General features: G+C 39.6%; 1 protein-coding gene across 2 annotated transcripts in view; it reads left to right on the top strand.

The window, feature by feature from the left end:
- ANO2 (anoctamin 2) overlaps window positions 1-23,495 on the top strand; it is a 191,750-nt gene that overhangs the window by 124,575 nt on the left and 43,680 nt on the right. For both annotated transcript variants that reach the window (XM_056342011.1, XM_056342012.1), the window contains one exon: window positions 19,967-20,041. In XM_056342011.1, the coding sequence (XP_056197986.1) occupies window positions 19,967-20,041 (75 nt within the window). The remainder of the gene's footprint in view (window positions 1-19,966; window positions 20,042-23,495) is intronic.

Genomic DNA, 23,495 nt, shown 5'->3' on the forward strand with positions numbered 1-23,495 from the left:
CTTGCAGTTCATCTCAGTGAGGACCATCTCATTAGCCAGGCTCAGTCATTTGTAACGAAGCCTTTTAACAGTACCATCTGAAACATTAGGCAAAAATCAAATTGACATATAAAGCTCAGTAGCACCAGTACAGCAACAAAACGCATTCACAAAAATAGTTTTCTGTTCCAGACTTTGGGCTGGAAAGGATGTACTCCAGTGACCTTGCTCCATTCCCAGGACTTCAGCATCTATAAGAGTCATAGCCCATGTTCAAGCTTTGAAGGAAGAGAACAGTGTGTTAGACATTCCAGTACTAACTCACCTGTAGCTTTCATATGACCTACATGCTGTTAAGGACAGTATGGTGAAATGAGCTGCTGGGTCAGCAGCAACACTGGACCCAAGCATACTCTAATCTTCTGCCCATGAATGATGAGCGTCTTTAAAATCCTTCAATAAATTTCCAGGTTTATGAACTCTTGAAATTTTATTACACACTTCAGAATAGCTAATACTTTTCAAAACCCCTGTTTCCTGAAGCCAGGTGAATAGATAAGAAACATTGTGTTATTTTCTGAAATTGTTACTTTTAGATATCCTGATACAGAATAAAATGGGAAAAATAGTGATGGCTCAAAACCCAGAAGGAAAGTAAAACCAGAAAGTGATAAAACCAAAATTTCGTAGTGCTTAGGAAAATTGACTTGAAAGTTTTGAAAATTTGTGGGTTTTTTTTTTTAATATTACATTTCTGTACTAGTTGCTGGTCTTCCTTGCTGCCCTCATATGCAGTTCTACATCCTTGTTTAACTGCCTCAGTAAACACTTGCCTGCAGCTGATAAGATCTGTGAATGACAATCCTGAAGGTGGCTATCTGGCACTTGCTTCATTATGCTTAAATTCCTGTATCATGGTCATTTCTTTATAAGGCCCCAACTCTAACCCCCCTGTATCAGTTTCTTGCCTCTTCCCCAAGCGTGCGATGCTGCTGTGGAGGCTGCTCCTGTGCTTGAGCACTTGGCGTGTTTCTTCGGCTAATGCAAATATTTCTGCATAGGTGTTAAACAGCCCAAGTACTCTCACTTGTGACCTAGCACTTAGCTTTTATGTAGTCCTGTATGGAAAAAGCAGAAACAAATCTGGTACAATTGAGAAGTGTAATGATTAGGCAGATTGATGAGCAACTAGCTGATACTGTGAAGAGAGACTTATTATTACAATTAACATTTTGCTGACTCTACACCTTTCCTACGTCAAGCATTAGGCATAAGGTACATTATTAATACAAGTGTTATCAAACTATTAAGCATGGACTAAAGATTTCCTTCAGAAGAGGTATGATATCATAGTTCACAGTGCTCTTTCCAAAAGGTCATGAAATGTATCAATTATTGTGATATGTATGAGATCCACAGCAGAGGTTCTTCAGACGGTTAATTGTTACTTTAGGCTACAGATTCTGCTAATTATGAAAACATTTAAAAAATTAAGGAGATGCTTTCAGATGAGTAGCTTTATTCTGTGGCTATCTGTCTAAATAATGGCCAAATGGTGAGCAGAGACTAGGCAAAGTCTGCGTATGTGGGGAGTCCAAATAGGAGTCCATATCCCACAGACAGCAGCAGAACAGGATCCGATACCAAGTGTGGAAGAGAATGAAAGCACCAGCTGGATGAATTGCTGTGTCGTTCTGCTTTTAGAGACTGTAACACGGGGAGGAATATGACTGTGGCACAAATGAGTTTTCTGCGTATCTGCTTATGGAATAGTATGATGTGCCTCTGCAGGTAAAGGGTTTGTCCCAATGTACTCCTTCTGAGTTGTATCAGTGTCATTGAAAATAACTTTATCTTGAGTAAACTACTGAATGTTCAGGACTCTCTGAGTTTAATTAGAACTTGCATTAACCGAACGATAGTGCTGAATTATTAAATAGTGCATGTTACATGGAACAGCTACCAATTTAAAACAACTGAAGTTAAGTTCCAGTTCTTGCAAAACAATGCTATTGCTTGGAATTTAAATGTAATGACTGGACAACTCTATTCAAGAGCACAATAAGGAATTTCAGCCAGAGTGGGGCCTTCGCAGTACCATTTTTAATGTACATAGACTTTGAATCCACAGAACTTAAAGATAGCCTTTATCACTGTATTTTCCTTCTCTCTGTAATCACAAGCATTTGGCAAGGTGTTTCTTCTTTATATAGTTATAATAAAAACATAATACTTGGTCTTTCACTACTATCGCATGAGGTAGACTTTTTGCTGGTTTTCTCTCAAGCTTCTCTATACAAATACGGACGTATGTTGTGGTGGTGCAGAGAATACTTTTCTATTCTGATAAAAATTGAAAAAGATCTTCTGAGAAAGTATGTCTGTATTTTCAAATGCTGATTTTTTGCTCAGTATGTTGTCCCCGTACATGAACCGGTTTGGGGGAAAGCCTTTGCAAATCTTCCTTCCCTTCCTCTTACCCCATTCTCTGCTTACCAAACAGTCTCTTCAAGGCAAAGAGACATCAGGAAGCAATTGATACATCTGAACACCATTCCAGAATATCTCATCACTCTTCTATCCAGATATAAACATCAAAATTAATACAACTCAGGGCCATACTACCTCTACGTTTGGGAGACCTAGCCAAGGGCAAGGCAGTCTTGCACAAAGCTGCAGGCTATGAGGGGACACAGGGCTGCACCAGTGAGTTTTGAGCTGGGATTCAGGTAGGAACCCCCTTGGATGTAGCGGTCCTCACAGTTCCTCACTGATTTTTGCAGTGGTTATTTCGTCAGCAGCTGTGGAAGCAGATGGAGTGTGTCGAGTGCAGTATGTCTGCATGCAAGAAGGCACAGACTGCAGGTCTGCCAAGCATTTCTTGCAGCGTCAAAGCGAGCTGAAGCAGCTTTTAGTGTCTACAATCCCAGCAAGTATACACTATGTAGAATCTTACCATTACCAGTAGGAGTCATTTGACATGGTAACACACGGCATGCATGACAAGCATTAACAGCAGGGTATTCACAGAGAATGAAACTCCAGAAATCCCCCTGTGACATTTTCCTTCTATAGACACCTGTTGGTACTGTGTTGGAAGAAAACTGAGTGCAGAACTGCTAAAAAAAATGAAATTGAATTAAAACCCTTCTCCACTGGAAAATATTGTTTACTTAAGCTATTTTTTTGTAAAGCATGTTTTGATTTTAATGAAATATCTTAGTTCAACTTTTATAGAGCAAGAAGTTTCCAACTGCTGTTATTAAATGGCTTTTTCAAAATGCAGTTTATGTTAGACGGTTTTTAAAAATAGCATAAATCAAAACAAAATATTTTAAGTTGTTGACGTAAAACATTTGGTTGACAGTAATTAAAAACACTTTTGAAAACAAACACTTCAGCTTTTCATCCTAATTTGAGACATATCTCCCTCATTTTTTCTTTTCCTGAAATGTTATAAAACGTTCATTAGAGAAAAAAATAAATCACTTATTGCCCTCTTTAGCTTGCTTAAGCGCCTATGAATCCTAACTTTTCATTGCCACCTGTTCAGAACAGATCTTTTGACTTCTTTTTTAGATTGAGATTGACTCTCTGGTCCATCTTCTTCATTATTTTTATCCTTATGATCTCAACGCAGGTTACAGGAAAAGAAAAGGGATAGTTTTGCTAATCATCATTAAGATTCATTTTAACAGACATTTTGGAAACAAACAGAGTATTTTAAAGAACTCTATGCCAAAATACCATCCCTATCAATGAGGGATTGCAGTCTAGGATGAATGCTTGAAGAGAGAAGGCGAACAGCACGGACATGTGGAAAGAAGCAGTAAGAAAGAAATAGGAGCAGAATTCCTGTCTGCAAATAGAGTAGGAAGACTGGGCAAAAGAGGGATCAAAGGCAGACACCTTTGCAAAGAGAGTCAGAGGCTGATGTCTCCAAATGAAGTAGGAATTGATAAAGAAGAGTGAGGCATGTGTTGGAGGTTCTTTAAAGTGAGACCGCATAATATATATGGAAAAATGGGACCAGAAGAAGAATTCTGAGAAAGGAATAATGTAGACAAGGTCGTTGATAGATTTTCTGGGAGGCATCCCTGTATGCCTGCTGCTCACTCCAGAGAAGTCTTCTGGTGGGAGACCAAGCAGAGGAAATATCTGTCTTGCTAAAGAATAAGGCAAGAATAGAAAAATGTGCACTCCAGAGGTTCTGTGACAGAGGGGCCTTATGGCGCCTAGGTTATTTCTAGAGTAGCAGAAATCCACAGGGCTTGAAATAGTAACAGGGCTCCTTTTGTAATTGCTGGGGAAACATCCCACCCACTTATTGTCCCCAGAGGACATTCTGGATTCAAAGACTGGCAATCCATATTGAATAGCATCTTAACTTGTTTTGCATGAAAAGTAGCCACCTGGCATCCCTGGAGGTACTGACAACAGAAGAATTCAGCAAAAGAGAAAGGGGTAGGTGTGGGTGGTGTTCATGTAATTTCCCTGAAGATGATCTAATTTAGATATGCCAAGTTCCATGTCTTGGGATAGTAGTAGGAAAGTAGGAGCTGAAATTCCTTGCTGGGCCTCTGAAAACCCCAAAATGTAATGTTAGAAATTTGGACTTAGAAGTTGGAGTTCACTGAGCTCACTAGTGTCCTTTGAACCCATCAGTGATGTATCACTTCCAGAACTATGTAACCCAGATTTCAGGGTTCAGTTGACCAACCACACACAGGCCATGCCTGGCAGGATTAGCACAGTGTTAGTTTTCACCTTCTTTAAAACACAGAACAAATAGTTCATTTATTGAGCAAACAAGCAAACTGTTTTCTTTTGGCTGTTTCTCCTGCTGTCTGATGAAGCTCATCTGTGGTGAAATAAATATTAGACATAAATCCCAATAGAAGAAAACATCTTTTCTCAATAATCCTCCACATTTAGTCAAATTATTTAAAAGGTTCCAGATGCTTAATCTGTTACTAATTTGTTCATTCTTATCTGGACTTATTATTTCTGAAGGAACAATGCCACCTTATTATTCACATGAATATATAGACATAGCTCTGTTACACTCCTATAGATTCAGTTAGATATTTTGACAAATATGAGAAAAATGTCATTGATGCATTATAAGCATTTCTATAAACATGAGAAAAACAGCATCAATGCATTTTAAGCAGTAGGTGATGCAATTATAATACCTCCATCTATTTGCAGTTGGTGAATTTTGCACAGTGCTGATCCCATGAACTGTGGAAACTGGTAGTAGCACAATTTCACAGAAAAGGAAAAAATGAGCACATGAAGCCCTCAGGACTTCAGGGAACTTGAATTAATTGTAGTAGCAGATTCAGCTTTAGTTATCAGATGTATCTGGGGCAAGGATACTACATTTTCTTGCATAAAAAGATCCGAGAACAAGCTCCAAAAGTTGGAAAGAATACATTTCCAATCTAAAACCAGAGCCTTCTAATTAAACTCAATGACTTGTGTGTGTGTATATTTCATGTGTAGGGCTCAATGGGAGGGCTTCATGCTCATAAACCCTCTAGGTGAGCATCATCACTTTCAGCATCTCTGTCCTGCAGTTCCTGAGGAGTCATGCACTGCTGAAAAACTGTGGGATGAAGGGAGAATTCAGCTCCCTCAGAAGAAGAAGGAGGGGAAACTTACTCAGCAAACAGAATTCCTAAAGTAGGAGCTGGTGTCTGAGACATCAGACATTTCCTTTATTCCCTCAGCCAATGCCAGAAAACAGAGTTTTGTGAGCTTGCTGATTTGGATGGACTGTAGCTTGTTGGGCTGGTATTAATAGGTCTGAACCTCCGGGTAGTCATGGTTGTGTTTAGGACATGGACCTCTGAGGCTCCTGAGCAATTGTTTTGTTAGAGTGGTCTCTATGTTGCAAAACTTTGTAGACCTAGCACTTCTGGGGTTTGGCCTGATACCAAGTGACAGGATGCTTTAGATCATTGATTCAGAATCTTGGCTTATTGGAAGGCATATTTGCTTGCCTGTAAGGTCTACATGTCAGCCTTCCTTGCTTTGTCTGTTGGTGTCAAGGACACAAGTTGACTCAGGAAGTCACACTTCCCAGTTGGAGGTCAAGGGAAAGGCCACTCCTGGGTTTGCCAGTTATGTCATGTGAAGATAGAAGTTTTTGCTGGGACTGTGTGGGTTGGCACCTCTGCTGGATCGCCCTGCTATGGACAGGTCAAACTCCTTTTGTGAGGTGCTGGCCCAGCTTGTCTCTCTTGTTCCTTGGCTTTGTGCCAAGGTGCTGGTTGCCGTGAAGTCATTGGTCTGGTCTATCCAAATTTCCTGCTTATATTTTGGGTATGGATTTCTGTGAGGTAATCATCATATAATAAGTACCCTCTTTCATTTAGTCAGGAGCATGTCTTCAGTGGGCAGTGTTCCTCTGAAATGGTGTAAGATTTGCTCACATGAGTTAGTGTGTGGATACCTGATGAAAGAATCATTTATGTGTTTTAGTACCTCTGCTCACATCCTATCAGTAACCACTGGTGACCACTTCAATTTTTAATTTCATTTACTGGTAATTTGAGGAAAATACATGATATTTATCAGTATTTTTTATTTTCCTGAGGAAAAAGAAATAGAAAAAGTTCTCTGTAGTTCAAATGATTTTAAGACCACAAAGGTCATAGGCATCCCAGAAAAAAAAAATTAATGCAGCAATTATGCTTAGAAGGGAACCTGTGAAAACATCACATTCCCTCACTGTGCTCCAAAGTAGAACCAGCTATACCTGGCGTCATGTCTGCCAGATGGTTCTTTAACCTGTTCTTAAAAATCTTCAGTAATGCAGATGCCACAGCCTCCTTAGGGAATTTGTCCCAGGCCTTACCTATGCCTGTTTGAAGGACTGAAGGCTTTACTATCCCAAGGATTTTCTTAATGTTCAGTCTAAGTCTTCCTGGTAGTAATTTAAGCCCCTACCTACTTTTTACCCGTATCAGCAATAGACATGAAGACTACTCATCTATTTACTTCACATAATTTTTTTAATTACCTTTTTGCTATAATTTTCATATAATCTGAATTCCTCTATTACCCTTTATAGAATTTCACTAAATGAATCCTGCAACAAATGTGTAACAAGCTATCGAACTAAAAAAAAATTAGAAAATTATAGAAAAGCATATGGTCTTGATTTCAAAATTGCAAATAATGGAGAATTCCTCAGTTAATCTAGGTTTCAAAGGCCTTTTTTCCTCCTTCCCTTGTCTCTGCAGGTGTACAAGCGTGAACAATGCATGTTCTATCAGGGGTGAAAAACAAACATGCCCTTTGCCTTTGAAAGAGGTCAGACACATAGACCGAAACATGAATTTGAGGTCTCTCCATGAGTTCTCTCTGCCCTATATTGTCTTTCCTCCCATTAACTCATGGTTGAATGGGAGGTTCAGAGACTGACTGTGCTACGCAATGAGACAGTTTGGAGAGACTGTTTATTTTGGTACAATTTTGTCCCATTGGGGCACATGCCTGTTTCATGTGTGTGTACGTAAGGATATATGAATCTCTGACATTTCAGCGGATGCCTGTCAGAGGTCTGGCTGCCCAAATCACAGGCCACTTAGCTGAAACTTTGTCTAAAGACAAACTAGCAATGTAGGTGGCCTGGGCAATATCTGTCACTTTCATTTCAGCCACATATCATATGCTAGTCAGAGGAAAGGGACATGTAATAGAAGCTTTTTTATCAGATCTGTGTCAACAGAGGATTCCCAACAAATCCCTGCAATTTTCCCTTGGAGAGAGTCTACCTTGAAAATCTTCCAGCAATCCAGTGCAATGTAGTTGCAGCAAATGAGAGGATCAGTCTGCATATTTCTGGTAACTTTGAGGAAATACTACATGGATGACCTCACACTGAAAACCGTTCTCCAGAAGAAACTCTTTTTCTTAACTTTTGTTGAAATTTGGTTATAACATAGGGTTTAAATGCAAGATTCAGTATCACTGTAAATGCTTTGTGGTCCTTGGGATGTAGTTGTGACAGTGTCGGAATAGGAAGAGATGTGGATGAGCACTGTTTGTGTGGCACTGTTACGTTCTTCTGTGCTCTGCAGTAGGGGCTCTGAGTCTTCTGCACAGGCTGGTGCAGTGGGTGGTGATGCCCCAGGATGTAAAAGCCATTTCAGTAGTGTAAAACCACAGAAGGTGCATGTCAATAAAGTGCTGCACAAGAGGCCTCCCTTGTAGCCTTGCCTCTCACTGGAAGGTACATATTTCTCTGAAGTTTTTCTGTCCCTGTTCCCACAACGTAGCTAAATGACCTAGTTTATGAACAATTTTAGTAATAAGATCTTGTCCACTTTCTGTGACAACACCGGAATTTCAGAAAATCTTCAGCATGGTACGGGGACTTTGAGCAAGTCTCTGAGGGAAAATAGAGCATCCCAAATTTCCTTATTTGATTCATGACACTTTCCGGAGTCCTCTCGGTGGCCTCCTATCCAGTCAGCTTGGGGATCCTTTCTCTAGTTCTAGAAATAGGACCGGTAGCGTCGGCTCAGGTTTGTTCTCACCCAGTAGTATTTATGTACCCATACTATTCTTGCTCTCTCCCCTGTGTAAACAGCTGCTATAAATGCATCCTCATCCCTTGCTGTATGTGAATGCAGAGGGTTTGCAACCCAATTAATTAGAAGGCTGATTTTTTGCATGCCACTCCGTTCATTTTGTGGAAATTAAGGATGTTGAATTTATTCCCATGCAGTTTGTGCATGCTTTGAAACATTCATCTCTTCACTACCTATTGGGATGACCCAAGTATAAATTAGCATCATTTCTATTCTCTCCAGATTAATTTTCATGCAGTCACTCATTGCTCTCCAAGAATGTATTTAATACCACTTCTTTCTTTGCTGAGCATTATTGTTATTTCTATTTGTTTTCCTAGCAGTATCAGCCTTAATTTGTCCTACTTGAATCTCATTCTATTTCATGCTTGTTTTCTGACTTCCTAACAGCCCAGAATTTCAGTCTCTGTCCTCTTTACTATTCTCAACCTCTCCTAATTCAGTTACATCTACAAATTGAACGGACATGATTTTCAGAGTCATTGCTATGTTAATGTACGTATATCAGTATACTGATCTCTGACTAGATACTACATCACAGTTTTATGTACAGGTTGTCACTATTTCAAACATTTTTGTGTTACGGGGCTACAGAAATTTATTTTATTGATATACCTACTCCATTTCTGTTAATGATAAGAAAGAATCAGACAACCATTTTCAAGAGAATGAAATGTGAAACACTGATTCCCACTGTTTTCAATTTTGCCATTTTGTTTTATGTTAAATCCAACGAGGGCATTTCAAGGCAACTTTCAATAAATCTATATTTTACTGCCAAGTACCAACACAACTATTTCTTAAAGGAAAAAAAAAAAAAAAGGTAAATTATCTGGGATGCTGGTGGGAAGGAGCTCTCAGCAGGTCTTTGTGTGTTTTCTCTACAGCTTTAGCACGTATCTATAACTTGAATAAATGTTTACCTAGTACAGCCTAGCGTATGGGTAGTTATTATTTCCCTGTTTGGAAAGCAGAAAGGATTTGGAATTAAAGTGCTAGGAACTTTTGTTTTCCATCTTATATTTAGATCTTGGAGATCTAAACAACTTTATATGAAGTTGTTGGCTTGGTGGAAAGCAGTTAAAATGTGCCTGTCTGTCAACTTTGGCCTAATATCTCTACCCCCTCGTACTGAAAAAAAAACCCCACAAGACTCTGCCAAAAAATGAAATGGCCAGGCATTGTGATTTGGTGGTTTGGAACTCCAGCTTTGGGAGCACTGGAAAGTATTGTACTCCATGAGAAGTGACTGCCAATTTTATAATGTCAAAAATGTATATGATTTATAAAAATAATTTTATTATTGTATTTACATTTTGGAAAAATGAAAATTCATACAAACTCTGATGGTTGTAATACCCTGGAATCACAGGTCTCAAAAGTCTAAAGATAACGCTAATAGTACCATAATGGCTGTGTCTTCTTACTCTTCCAGTTCCATTAATCTCTGATTTTTGTCTGTGCCTTCCAGTGTTTCATTGACATCTCTGACTAGTCTGGATTTTTCCACTCTGGTATTGGGTTTCAGTGGTAGGCTTTGTGTGTGTGTGTATGATATTATTCCTAGACATGGGCTTGGACCAAGAGCCAGGTTGGACTCTGACTCTTCCCTCTGGAAGTGTCTCTTTCTGCGCTGACTGCAGAGGCTTCGGTAACAATTACTCCTGCTGTACCGAAGCAAAGCTTTTGAGCCCCTTCTGCCCTCATACTACTGCTGTCCATGGAGCACAGCTGGTGTCTCTGGTTCCCACCTCCCAGTCCTCGTTCATTTTGTGTGCTCATGGAGTGGTGATGCATATCTAGCATTAGTTAAAGAGATGACGCTGAAATGCTCCAAGAAATTTCACTGTCTGGCTTTAAACAGTCACGTAGAATGGCTTGGCTGGAGAAAACGCGTGGACAGGACTCTTGTACCTCTGCAACGTGCCCTTTTTAGAGCAAATGTGGAGAGGGCTGAAGGCTGCTTTGCTCTTGTGCCGTTCCCCATCCTTCCAGTCTTCCATTTGTTGCCTGTTTACCCAGAACTCTTCTCTGCTGTCATCAATATATTATTGGCAAAAGTTTGCCATTGTAGATTGTGTTCTGCAGTCAAGTGTCAATTTTTATAGCATATTCAAATGTTAGAATACAAACTTAGTTAACATTTTACAGCTGGTAATAAATTGTCTCGAGTCAGGGAAAGAATCTGCCATAGCCACATCCCCTTTAAATTCTTTCACTGCTTCATTTCATTTCATTACCAACTCAGAAATGTTACTAAAATTTACACCACTTCTCTCTCTGCTGTTGGTGTGATCATTCACAGTTTGTGTAAGCTGAATTTGCAATTGCAACAAAAGGAAACTGGTAACATGTTGCACGCCTTTTTCTCCTGCTTTGTGCGGACATGAGTGACTTCACATGGTGTACGGCAATGGAGAATCTGGTTTTAAGTGTGCAATGACAAAGCCTTGGGGTGAGATTCTGCTTCACTGAAGTCACTGGGAATTTTGTGATTGATTTCACAGGAGCAAGAATTTCAGCCTAGATTCTTCTAAGCTAGGACACTGGACCAGAGTTGGGCCAGACAAGCTTTGAGAAAACATAGAAAGGACATATTTCCTCAAAGTCTAGCACTAAATGTGTCTAATCCAGAACTGAAATCATATGCTCAGTTAAATTTTTTAATTGTGTTCCCTCCACATTCAGGGAACTAATACATGCAGTTTAGAAAAATAACAAAGCTGTTAAATGTTGCTAAGAGACTCCCACATAAAAAACTGTAATTTGAACTCTGCAAATTGCAAAATTGCCAGCTGGCTTAGTTCCACTGGGCCCAAGTTGCTTACATTAAAGTGCATAATGGTGACTGAATGAGTGACTTTACAGATAAATTTCAGGTAGACTGTTATCTATCTGAGGCAAATAGATAACTTGAAGTTACAAAAGCTAATATAATTTTAGACCCTTTTATGTTCTAGGGAGAGATACTACGACTAGCTGGGTGTCTGATTATTTGACCGACACCTTTTAAACTTACACAAAGAAGATAGTCCAATACTTAAAATTATTTACAGAGAAAAACTTTTAAAATCACTGCCAGTATTAAAACAGTACTGAATTATGGGAACTAATAAAAGGTCAGTTTGTTGCTGAAAAATTATACTGGATAAACTGTTTTAAAATGTGCTGCATGTATTATTCCATTAACTCCATCGGATGTTCACAGTTTACATGAGAAAGCGTGAAACCAGATTGACTATTAGAGTAACGGTGCTCTGGATTTCAGGGTACAAAGTGGTTGAAAATCCAGTTAAATCCGGGACAATGTAAGGTAGAATATTGCTGATAATTGATCTTTTTCAGAAGCTATTCTTCCAAACTCACTTTATTCTCCCTTTGTTTAAAGTGTCAGATAGGTCTGTGCGTAGTCAATAACAAAGTATATTAAATTGATCTAATCATGTAAATTGAATTAGGCATTTGTCTCTTTCAGAATCTGTCTTCCTCATGCATCATTATTATATATATAAGCATATTTTAAAGCCATGTGTGGCATTTTTTATTACTTGTTTGAAAAAGTTCAGGAGTTACACTAAAAACCAAAAACTGGGCAGGTGACAGGATATCCCTTCATGCCATGAACTTAAATTGTGGCATTCCGCTACCATCTTACCTCCTGTGATAGACTGGGCTACCACTGTCAGTCAGTTTGCATTGGAAATCCCACCAGATGTCTAAGTGCATTTGTACATCTGGCCCTTTGCCTTCTCAGGATCAGACTCATTATGATTTATTAATCATCTGCAAAGAGCATTGGTAAACAATGAATATTTATGCTACAGATGTAACCCTATTGTTTGTGTAAATTATAGTGGTTTTCTGGTAATGTTCTGAATGGCTTCAAGTTTACATAAATAATTCATACTTGTAAAGCCATATGTTAAACTGTCATTGTAAAAAAACAAAGTGCCGCCAGTTTTCACTTAAACCATATGTAAATATCAAGAAGTTGATTTTAAACAGTGATATAAAGACTAAGCACCTTAATGCCATTTACACAATAAAGATTGCAACATGCGACAATGTACTAGATGCATTAATATGTGTAAAGGCAAAATAAATTTTAAATAAAGCAGGAAAAGGAACAATTTTTATTTCTGAATAAAACAAGTCTAGCCTTAAAATTTAAATTACAGTGATAGCAGAGCTCTCACCTTTTGTCATTATTTCTAAGTGAAGGAAGCAGCCTGAAATGCTTCCCTGAAACTACTTCAAGGAGCATTATTTTTTTTATCTTTGAAATAGATAGAATTTTCAGTAACATTATCATATGTATATGTGATTTTGAGATCTTCTGACCCTACCTGTCTACATACTCTACAGCTAATAGTTATCTCCTGTTATAGCCTAGGTACATGCTGTTGCTGCAGATGGAAAATCAGTAAGAAATCTAGTTTGCACGTTGCAGTTTACCCTTTTTTCAGCAGTACTGGCATGGTTGGGCAAATGGCCACATTCACCATGCGCTGGAGATCTTTGATAATAGATTTAATCTATGAACTGTAACTCAAATCACAGTTCTAATTTAATACTCAGAGCTAGTTTTTGTCAAGGTATTAATTGTGTGCATGTGATATACATACACATCTAGGGGTGGGTGTGTCTATATATACATGCACACACACATATATGCTTCGAGAAAGTTCAGAATACAGTGTTAAAACTGGTAAGAATTAGCAAGTACTTGGATTAGCGGATCCTTTCCTCTATTCGTCCGGCACATCTGTTGACGGAGAACAGGCTGGTGTCATCTTTTCCACCAGTCTTCCTTGTGGTCAATGACTGGAAGTATAGCCCCCGCCTAACATAGTAACCATCGCATCATATGTCTGGTCCTGTGGAAGGGATGTGCATGTATGTGTCTTGAGGCACAGGGACTTGGCTATTCACACAAGCTTTCATAAGCCACGTTATATCAAAGGCCAAGTGACTGGCCTGTGTTGGGTCTGTAGACTGTAGGAGATTTGTTTCCAGTCCCATTGCAGGGGAAGAAACACAGCTGTGGGCTTGACTGTTTCCATTTTGAGTGGTCAAAGCTGGCAGAAAAGCCAAGAGGTGGCCCGATCACAGTTTGTAAGAACCTACAGCCAAACCTCAAATCTGCTAGTAGACGCTCTTAACTGGGGAAGCTGCAGGCTGGAAGATGCAGACAGGCAAATTCAGCTTGGAAATAAGCCATACATTTTTGACAGCTGGGATAATTAGCAATTGGAATGACTTAATAAGACTTAATAAGCATTTCATCACAGAAATGCTGAAGCTGTGATTAGAGTTTCTGTAAAAAAAAAAAGTATTGTTAAAACACATCTATTATCCTTACAGCAAAAATCATCTCAGGGAAGTTCTGTGGTTACAAGACCGACACTGGATGGTTAACGATAATGTTGCTTAGCCTTAAATTCCACTAAATTCCATGATCCTGGTACTGAGCCTTGCACACACTTCTCACAGCTCCCGCAAATGATTTAGTGTGTCCATTAAGCTCCACTGAAAGCTATCAGAGTGTCTGTGCTATTCTGCATGTTTCAAAGACAGCAAAAAGTTTTTAATTAAAGGTTTTGCATTCCTTTAGCTGTCTTCAAATGAGTCTAGGCAGTTTGTTTTCCATGTGTGAGCCTGAAACGGAATATTGCTTGCAAAACAGACCCATCTCTGCTATTAAAATACCCTTACTGCTTTCTAAGTGAGAAGAACAGAAAATGTTGTTCTCTATTTTAATGAGTCTTAAACCAAAAGCCCTTTCAAATTCTGTGAGAGTGTGAAGGTAGAACTCCCAGGGACAGATTCAGGCTGGGATAAACACAGGATATTTATTTATATAAAAAAACCCAAACAAACAAAAAACAACAACAAAAACCCTCCAGGGATAAACAGGATAAATCCTTTTCTCCTTGCCTTTATCTCATTTCATGTCCAAAGTAAAATTATAGGGAACCTATATTTCAAAAGAAGCTAATTTCATTTGTTGTCTTGAGCCTGAATACACATGCAGTATTTTGGGTGTTACGCAGACACAGAAGAGCTGTATTTGACATCATAATTCTTGGGTTTAGATGCTCATTTGGACAGTGCAGTTTAAACACATTAAAGGTTTTGTTTCTACTAAGAAAAGTGCACTTATAAAAGTGCCATTTACTTGTTTGATGTTTTCTGGGCACACTTAGAGATCAACTTCTAAATTTTGTCATCAGAAATATAATTTTGCAGCTTTTTGCTGTTGTTAGGCGTGCAAGACCTTAGAAAGGTGAGAGAGGGGTCTTGGACTCTGTTCCTCCCTGAGCATCTCTCGCTAAGTTCCAGTCGTTTATTGCAGCTCTATGCAACTCCAGTGAAGTCATTGGGGTTGCCCAGGTGCAACCACACTGAAAAGCCTGAATTTCAGAACTGGAGTTACAAAGCAGGATGCAGAAGAGAGAAAGCATGTGGCTTTACTCCCAAGTGCAGGCTGAGCTGGCATGGCTCATGGTTAGAAACACCTGCTTTGAGAAGGTGTTCTTTTGTGGGATAATATAAATAAATAACTTAAATTCTTGTGATCTGAGCAAACTGGCTGCGGTTTAATTTACAGAGAAACATAGAACTGTTTTCACAAAGCCACTTGGTGCTGTCCAAGTGCAGTATATTTCCAGGTTTTCACAGCTCAGAGGCCCACCTGAGGATGCAGAGCTCCAAATGTGGGATCTTTACCATGCTAGGTAACTCATAAGGCAAAACTTAGATGGTGCTTAAGTTTTTTTTTCTTTTCTGATTATTTTTTTTTTATATCTATTTATTTTCTAGTAAGAAAAAATTGTGTTCCTGCAAGGAACACAATCAACACCACAGTAAACATTAAAACAGGAATGCATCACTACACCCAGAATCACAACTATTTTTTTGCTCCAATACAATTGCAAATATATCACTGTATTTAAAGAAACTGAAAGAAAGATTCTGAAATATATCTTCTAGTTGTCTTGCTCACCACAAAAATATAACCTCTATGAGTTTTTTTGTCTGCATATAAATATTTCCCTACAATAGTTTGTCTTGGGGAATACTCCACAGTGTAACATATCTGTCACTGAGACTATTCTTCAGATGATCAGTTTCATCTTGTAACATCAATAAATGCATACACCTCTTGGACTACTGCATATAGATTCCCTGCCCGCTTGGCTAAGTTTTCATCAACCTTCAGAAAAGCGGTTCTTACCCCTGCCTAAAATCTAGGCAATGCCCTGGAATGCAGGTTATTGATTAGAACGGGCTGTGTGCCGTCTGAGTCTATGAATGAATTCCACTAACTCAGAACCACCACCCTCGCGGCAGCGTGCAGCGTAGCGTGTTACCACGGCCGAGGTGGTCTTTACACCCCACAGTACAGGCTTGCGGCCCCTAGATGGCGCTGCTGCCAGAGAGTAGGTCTGGGTGAGCTAGAAAACACCAAGCGACTGCGCAGAGCTGGTTCGCTTAGCAAGAGCAGCTACAGAAAGTAGCTCTCAGCTGCTTACCGTGCCCGATTTATATTTCAGAACTTGGTTTGTGCCATGTGTGCTAACTCACTCAATAATATTGCCATCCAGCTTTTCCTTCTCATAATGGCATAGCAACTCAGGCACGTTGTTCAGAACTCCCTTTGGCTAAGTGCTACAGAGAACGGCAAACTCATGGCAAAGGCACGTAAGGTTAATGGAAGCACATGCAAGAAAAAGCTGAATAAATGGCATGTTGATCGTCCTTCCTTTATCCACTTGTCCTTCCCATGTGCACCCTCTCCTCCCTCTTCTGAATTTCCTCCTTTCTGTCATTCATTGCGAGAAGAGACTGGGAAAGCACTGCTGGAGCGTCTGTTCAACCTGCATTGCCTTGTTCAGTGTTCAAACCCAAATGTCATTTTCCTTACACCGTTCCACTAGTGCCATAGATGTACCGAGTGGCAGTGGTGGCTGCAGGGGTGGCATCTGTGGGGAGAGGCCAAGGCCACTCCAGTGGGCCCCAGCTGAGCCCCTTGGCAAGGTGGTGGCATCTCTGGGAAAGTGTGTGCAAGAAAGGCTAAAGCAAGGAGAGAGGGGAAAAGGTGTGAGAAACAGCCATGTGAGCATCGAGGTGAGAGCAGGAGGAGAAGAGGAGGTGCTCAGGGTGCCAGAACAGAGATTGCCCTATAGCCCCTGGAGAGGCTGTGGTGGAGCAGGTATTTCCCTGTACCCTGTGGAGAGGGCCACCATGGAGCAGATACCCACATTGCAGCCTGTGGAGGACCCCATGCCAGAGCAAGTGGGTGTTTCCTGAAGGAACTGCAGCTCCTGGAGAGTCCACAGTGGAGCAGATTTACCCTGAAGGACTGCAGCCCATGGAAGGACCCATGCTGGAGCTGGGCAACAGTGTAAGGAGGAAGGAGTGACACAGAGGAGCTGTTACAGACTGACTCCATAACCCACCATTCCCCATCCTCCCGCACCACTGGGGGAGGGAAGTAGAGTCGTCAGGAATGAAGGACTGAACTTGGCTCTGGGGGGAAGCTGGGAGAGAGGTGACGTGGAAGGAGTTTTTAGTTTTGTTTTTATATCTCATCCTCCAGAACTATTTTACATAGTGATAAATTAATTTTCCCCAAATCAAGTCTAGTTTGTCTGTGATAGCAATTGGTAAGTTACCTTTCTGTCTTTACCTCAACCCACAAGCTTTTTCATTTTATTTTCTCCCTGCATCCTGTTGAGGAGGGAGAGTGAGAGAGCAGCTGGGTGGGCAACTGGCAGCCAGCCAAGGTCAGCCCACCACAACAGAAAGGACTATTTTTATCCTGTTTAGCAAGGTAATTTTTTTTTGAGGCAGTCTGTATTTCATTTAGTTATTCTTAGTAATAAATTTAAATTTTAATAATCAGTTCTACTTCTAAATCTTTATTCCAAGAACTTATTTTTATTGAACCCATCAGGCATAAAGTGCTTTTGAAAAGCAATAGTTTACGTAAAACAAGTATTCAGGTGCTAAAGCTAGGGTTTCCTAAATGACTGGTGATGCTAGATACCTCTGCATTCTAATGCACGTGCTGAGATTAAAGGAGGAAAACACTAATAACTTCAATCCTTCAAGTATCCTGAAGTTGGGACCCTTAAATGGATTAATCCTAATGTCTCTTAATGCCTAAAATTGTAGGCTTAGGCATACCTTAGCTTCTGATATTAATCACTAAAAGTACATGTCAATCACTGCTCAAATTTCCCAGTTTTTCTTCTTTCCTGTAGCTATTCAGTTTTATTTTACTAAAAAACTGAACACAAATCAAATCAAACGAGTAGGGCAAACGTGGCAAATAGCTATTTATTTTTCATAATGGACATATGTTGCTTAAGGTATTTCCTGAATTTTCAGTTTTGTAAAGTGTTGAGGTGTTACCAAAAGTCACCCAGCATGTGATTTTTTTCTTGACTTGGAAAGCCAGTAGATCATGCCAGAATCCGGGCTGATGTTTCAAAATACAGTAAGTGTCTTACATCACCAGAAATATTGACCAAAAAAAAACCCAAATGTGAAAAACCTTAATCACTTTGTACTCAGGATTTGGCAGGCACGGTTCATGCATGATATGTGAAAGTTTAATCTTGATACTATTATTTCTTATTTTCCAAAATTCTTACTGCTACAGACATTTTTGAAGTACTGTTCCCAGTATTTTTTGCCTCTTCCTAGCCCTTTCATGTAAATCAGTTTTCTCTTTCCATCTCAGTACGGTTACAAAATATTTTGTTCTTCCCTTTAGCTGCTTTGGCTAGTATTAACTCATTCCGCTGGTTTACTTCTTTAGTGTTTTCCCCCTAGTGAAATTGTTAGACATGATGTCCTTCAGGTCTTCTTGGAGTATAATCACTTAGACCTTCTTTATGTCCTGTATAATTACTGAGTGGTAAAAGCCAAAATGAAATTAAATGCATCTGTGCTTTCACAGAAATGCTTTTTAAAGTAGCCTTCCAGCTAAATGATGGACTCCATTTATGTACTGTATGGAGTATTTATGTACATATATTGGGCCAAATTATTTGTGCTTCTGCTTGGGTTTGCTATGACCCAGTCCTGCCAGCATTCTCCCAAAGGAAACGTGCTTAACTTGTCTGTTTGAACAGCTGAGCTGAGAAGAGGGGATGCTGAGTAATACTACTTCCCACAGCGCTTGAGGCACCACCACAATGGCAATGGATGTGTAGGCATGATCATGTCTTAGATCTAAGTCCACATCCCAGTAAACTCCATGAGAAAACTCATGGCTGCATTTCTGCACTTGGAATATACATTGATTTCCTAGTGCTGCCTAGGGAAAGCCTTTTGCAGAGGCATAATACTCCCAGATTTTTATTTTTATCTGAGGACAATCATGCCTTAGAAATCCTTTATTTGAAACCTTTGACCCAAATTCTAATCTGATTTGAATCATTCAAATTTAGAATAACTCTGGGTTAACTCCAATGTAAGTGACGTCCTAGTCCATGGGATAGCAAGGTTGGTTCACAGAAAAGCAAAAAGCAGCTGGCTCTGTGTCCTTAGTTAATTTGATTATATAGTTTCAGTTTAACTTAAAGTAATGACATTATTATTTGAAGAAACCTATTTTGAAAGGAGGGAATCAAATTTCTTATATCAATCTATCTTCAAATATCTTCTTTAGATGTACACATTGCTAGAGATGGAGTTGAGTTTGTGTGGGGAGAGTAAAAGCATACTAGATTTCATTGATCACAGTTGCTTTAAATTACGCAATGAAGCAAGGGATGCTGTTCGCACATGAAAAAGCCAGGGTCAGCAGCAGAGATCACAGAGGGGGATTGCCTTCGTAGTTTCTCTCTACTGTAGACCAAGCACCAGGAGAAAGATTGGGTTGTCTGCAAGAATTATCTTAGGGGCCACATTTGGCTAAGTTAACCATTAAACAAAAAATAAGGGTTCAGTTGTAATAAGTATTCTTTTCATGATTTCCATCCCAAACACTATTCTTCTGAAGGTTTACAAGAAGCAATTAAAAATAAATGGCTAACTCTTGCATTGCCTAAATGTAAATTGAGGTGAGTCTCAGGGCTTTCTCTAATATGAAATTCAGTAAGACCTGAATACATTTTTTCAAATGTTAAAACCATAGTTGCATATGATTTCCTGATTTTTGCAGACATTTTCTATGTTTAATTTATCCTCTTTTCTCTCAAATTAAAGTCTACTTTAAAATATCTGTGGCCTAAATATTATAATAATCTTCAAAATTACAACAGGACTAGGGAAATTGAGAATGTTTTTCCATAACAGGTCTTATTAATATTTGCTATTGTACAGTTCTATAATGTCCATTATTTTATCTTTGTGTTTTGTCACAGGATGACCAGGAGAAGCTGACATGCAGTGACCGTATGCCTGGATATGCGGCAAACTTCGGATTGATTCTATTTATGGTAACATAATCTGCATTTCTGCAGATTTACTAGGTGTGAGAAGCTTTGCAACAAGCTTCTTGAGCAGAATCCTGAATTAGTGTTCTCAAAGATGCTAAAAATCCAAAGAAATCCAGGGTTATAATATACAGTTTGTGAGAAATACATGTCCTACAGTTGCAATTTAAGATGGACAACAAATATTGCAATACACCCATACCAATTAGTTGTCAATGGCTCACCTCTCACAGTGTCTGCTATGGGTTGCAGGTTCTCCTGCTTGTCTCAGCTGTGTTGGGCACCCATTACTGCAGCACAAACAAACTAGCAGGCTTCAACAAGACTCTTACCACAGGTCAGGTTCTACTGTCCATGCTGTTTCTTCTTCCTCCAGAGGCGAGGCAAGGCAAGACCACACTCCTCCTCCATCCAACCACCCCTCCCACATTCCTCAGGGCTATTTAACCACTGAGCAGGAACAAACTACACCTGCACATGATCCCTGCAAATCAAACCACTGCGTTTCAAGGCAAGGCCACAGCTGCATGCTATCAATACTAATCAACCCACTGCCTTCATTCTTCTACATCCTACTAGGATGACTGGTAGAGCTCAGTGCCTGCCTTTAGCTTTACTCTCCTTTCCAAAGACTTCTTATAAGAGGGCTGTTGGCTGGGTGATTTGCTGTAATGACAGAAGCTTGTTGTTAGATGCTGTATCTCCCACAGGGTTGCTGCTCCATCCATCACCTGATGAAGGCAAGCCCACTATGTATTTGCTTGTGTGCACAGTATTGTGTGTGCTCTGTCAGAAGGACATTCAGAAGCGTTGAGCCTACCGAACAGGTGACATACAGGTGAAATAAATCTGTTGCTGGGAAGTATTTGTAGAACACGCATTCAGGGACGGACTATACTGTAGTCAAGGAAGACCACGGTATACAATCCTCACTTGAGAACAAGAGTAAGGTATGCAGGTCAGCCAACTGTAAAGTGTGGACACCACTGTCCTAGTGAAATTTCCAAGAGACCATAAACACATCATCAAGCTGCTAAACTTTGTGAACAGCAATAGGAAAGCCTGGCTAACAAACCTTAAATTACTTTGTCAAGGATCCCATTATCCCTCTGCTTACAGAAACTCCTGAATGAAAGCATATATTCACATCTAGAGATGGTGTGAAATGGTAATGGAATATGCTGGTTTACACCACAGGAGCATCTAACATGGGAAATTTACTTAGGGGCTAAAATATTTTAAAATACATCAGTGTATTTCTAATTTAATTGAGGTTGCATATACTGCAATAGATGTCCCTTGAAGATTTCATTTCTTTTCCTGACAATCAAAAACATTTTACATTCATGTTGAGGTCAAATTAATGTCTGCATTTTTATAAATATACATGTATATATTTATGAAGATATAGTATATTAAGTATATTTTCTGTACGTGTTAAGTGTGCCATTCAGACATATATACATGTATGTATGTACTTACAACATTTTGAGTGAGTTTATTGTCCTGAGGCCATGCCAAGCATTCGCTTTTTAGACAGAACCTCTAACTGGCATCAGTTGGGACTTTGCTTAAAGCGGGGTATGTTGAGTGTGACTAAGCATATAGCCCCAATTTAGCTTTTACAAGTCATTCTTTTGCAGACAAGGTGCTTACATGTGCTCTTGACTTTAACCACATGTTTAAATCTCCTTTAAGTATGTGCTTCACGTGCTTTCCCGAGTCATAGCCTACGTATGACACTCCCTGCTCACTTTAACCTCTCAGGGAGATTTATAAAGGTAAATTGTAGCGCTCAGATTCTTGAGCTTCTGTTAGTGACTAGTGGAACTATGCTGGCGTCACCATTTGGAGAAGTGGCCACAATGATTTTTTTTTAGAATATTTTGAGCATTAGTAAGACGTAAGTGCCTACAGGCGACAACTTACAAACCATGCGTGAAATTCAAGTCAGCTCTTGATGAGGGAGAGCCAGCTCTGCTTTCCTACATGGAGATTGCAGTCTGCTCTTTACTGTACATGATGTTTCTTTCTTTTCTGCTAATTAGTTAAACAGGTATTGGAAACACCAGACTAAAGTTTGCTGTCAGTCTGTGCAATAGAATTGCACTGGGGAAACTAAATCAGTCTCATCTACCTCTGTTATTATTCACACAGACTGATTTTTTTAGTCTGCAGTAAGCACTGCATACGTAATAGATGCTGAAATCTTGTGTGTATGTGCATGTGCACATATACAGCCACAGACATAGAAGACTCAGACACAGATATGCACACACATGTGCTGCAGTTTCTAGTGCTGCAGAAGTGATGAATTTTTGATACTACTTTTTCCAGGTCCAAAGGGTCTGGCAGCACAAACCCACATGAATTTTCCATGAAGATGTCTACATGGCTATAGAATGATGCTGTTGTGTTCTGACCCTCCTTCCTGCAGCTTTACATGCCATACTTCCCCTGATGATTCTTGAAGCTGCTAATGGCTTTCTTATTGTAAATCCTTTTTTCATTTTTCATTTGTGTACTTCTTTTGTGTACCTCACTTTCGTAAATCCTCTTTCAAGAACCATGTTCTATTTTGCTTTCTTTTTCTTTCTGGCTTTTCTTCCATCTTTCTTAAGCTAGGCATGCTGTTTGTTTCTTTGAAAGTGCAAGTTGGAAAAAATGTTGGGTTTGGCTCTCTTGCCCAATTGGTCTTGGTGTTTCACACCACCAAATAATTTCAAGGATTGTTTTGCACATTTACGGATGCTTTAAAATCTGGTTGCAGTTCTTTTGTGGTACACAAAGCCTCACTTGACTGCAGAAGGAGCAGAAGATCCAACCTTGATTCAAGCAATGCCTTTTGCAGGGATTTTAGAAAAGAAGTTCACAAGTCTTATTGTTGCCTAGTAAGACTGGTGGTAGCAGGAGATCTAGGCTTAGCTGGGCATATACAAGTTTGGCTTGTGTGGGATTAGTTATGACATATGTCACTGTTTAGAAACTCCACTTTTAGGAGGTACATGTTATGGCAAAGATTTCTGAGTATGTGATGAAAACACTGGGAGCTGCTGGGAGAGAGCAGGGTGGCATAGAGCAATGCCATCACTGGAGCCTTTCTTGGTATTCATTGTGTTTGGCTCAGAGCAAGGAAGAAAACCTATCAGTGTCATGGTGCAGGAGTTCAGCCCATTCCTTCTTTTAAACCCTATTGCCCTATTCTTACTCATGTGGCATAATACTTGACTAGAATAGCTCTACTGGGGAGCCAAAGAACTATTTGGACATTAAATTGTTATCCTACTTGGATGAAGGTAGCAGTCTAGCCCATGGGGTTTTATAGCTTCCTTCTCAGATCTCGTATGCTTTCCTGTTTGTCTTCATTCATACCAGGCTCAGTAGGTGACCTTTTCTGCAGCCAATTTTCACATCTGTTTCTAAACAATTCAGTCCTTGACAGACTAGTTTAGATATT

The sequence above is a fragment of the Falco biarmicus genome, chromosome 5 (assembly GCF_023638135.1).
Source record: "Falco biarmicus isolate bFalBia1 chromosome 5, bFalBia1.pri, whole genome shotgun sequence".
Lineage (NCBI taxonomy): Eukaryota > Metazoa > Chordata > Aves > Falconiformes > Falconidae > Falco > Falco biarmicus.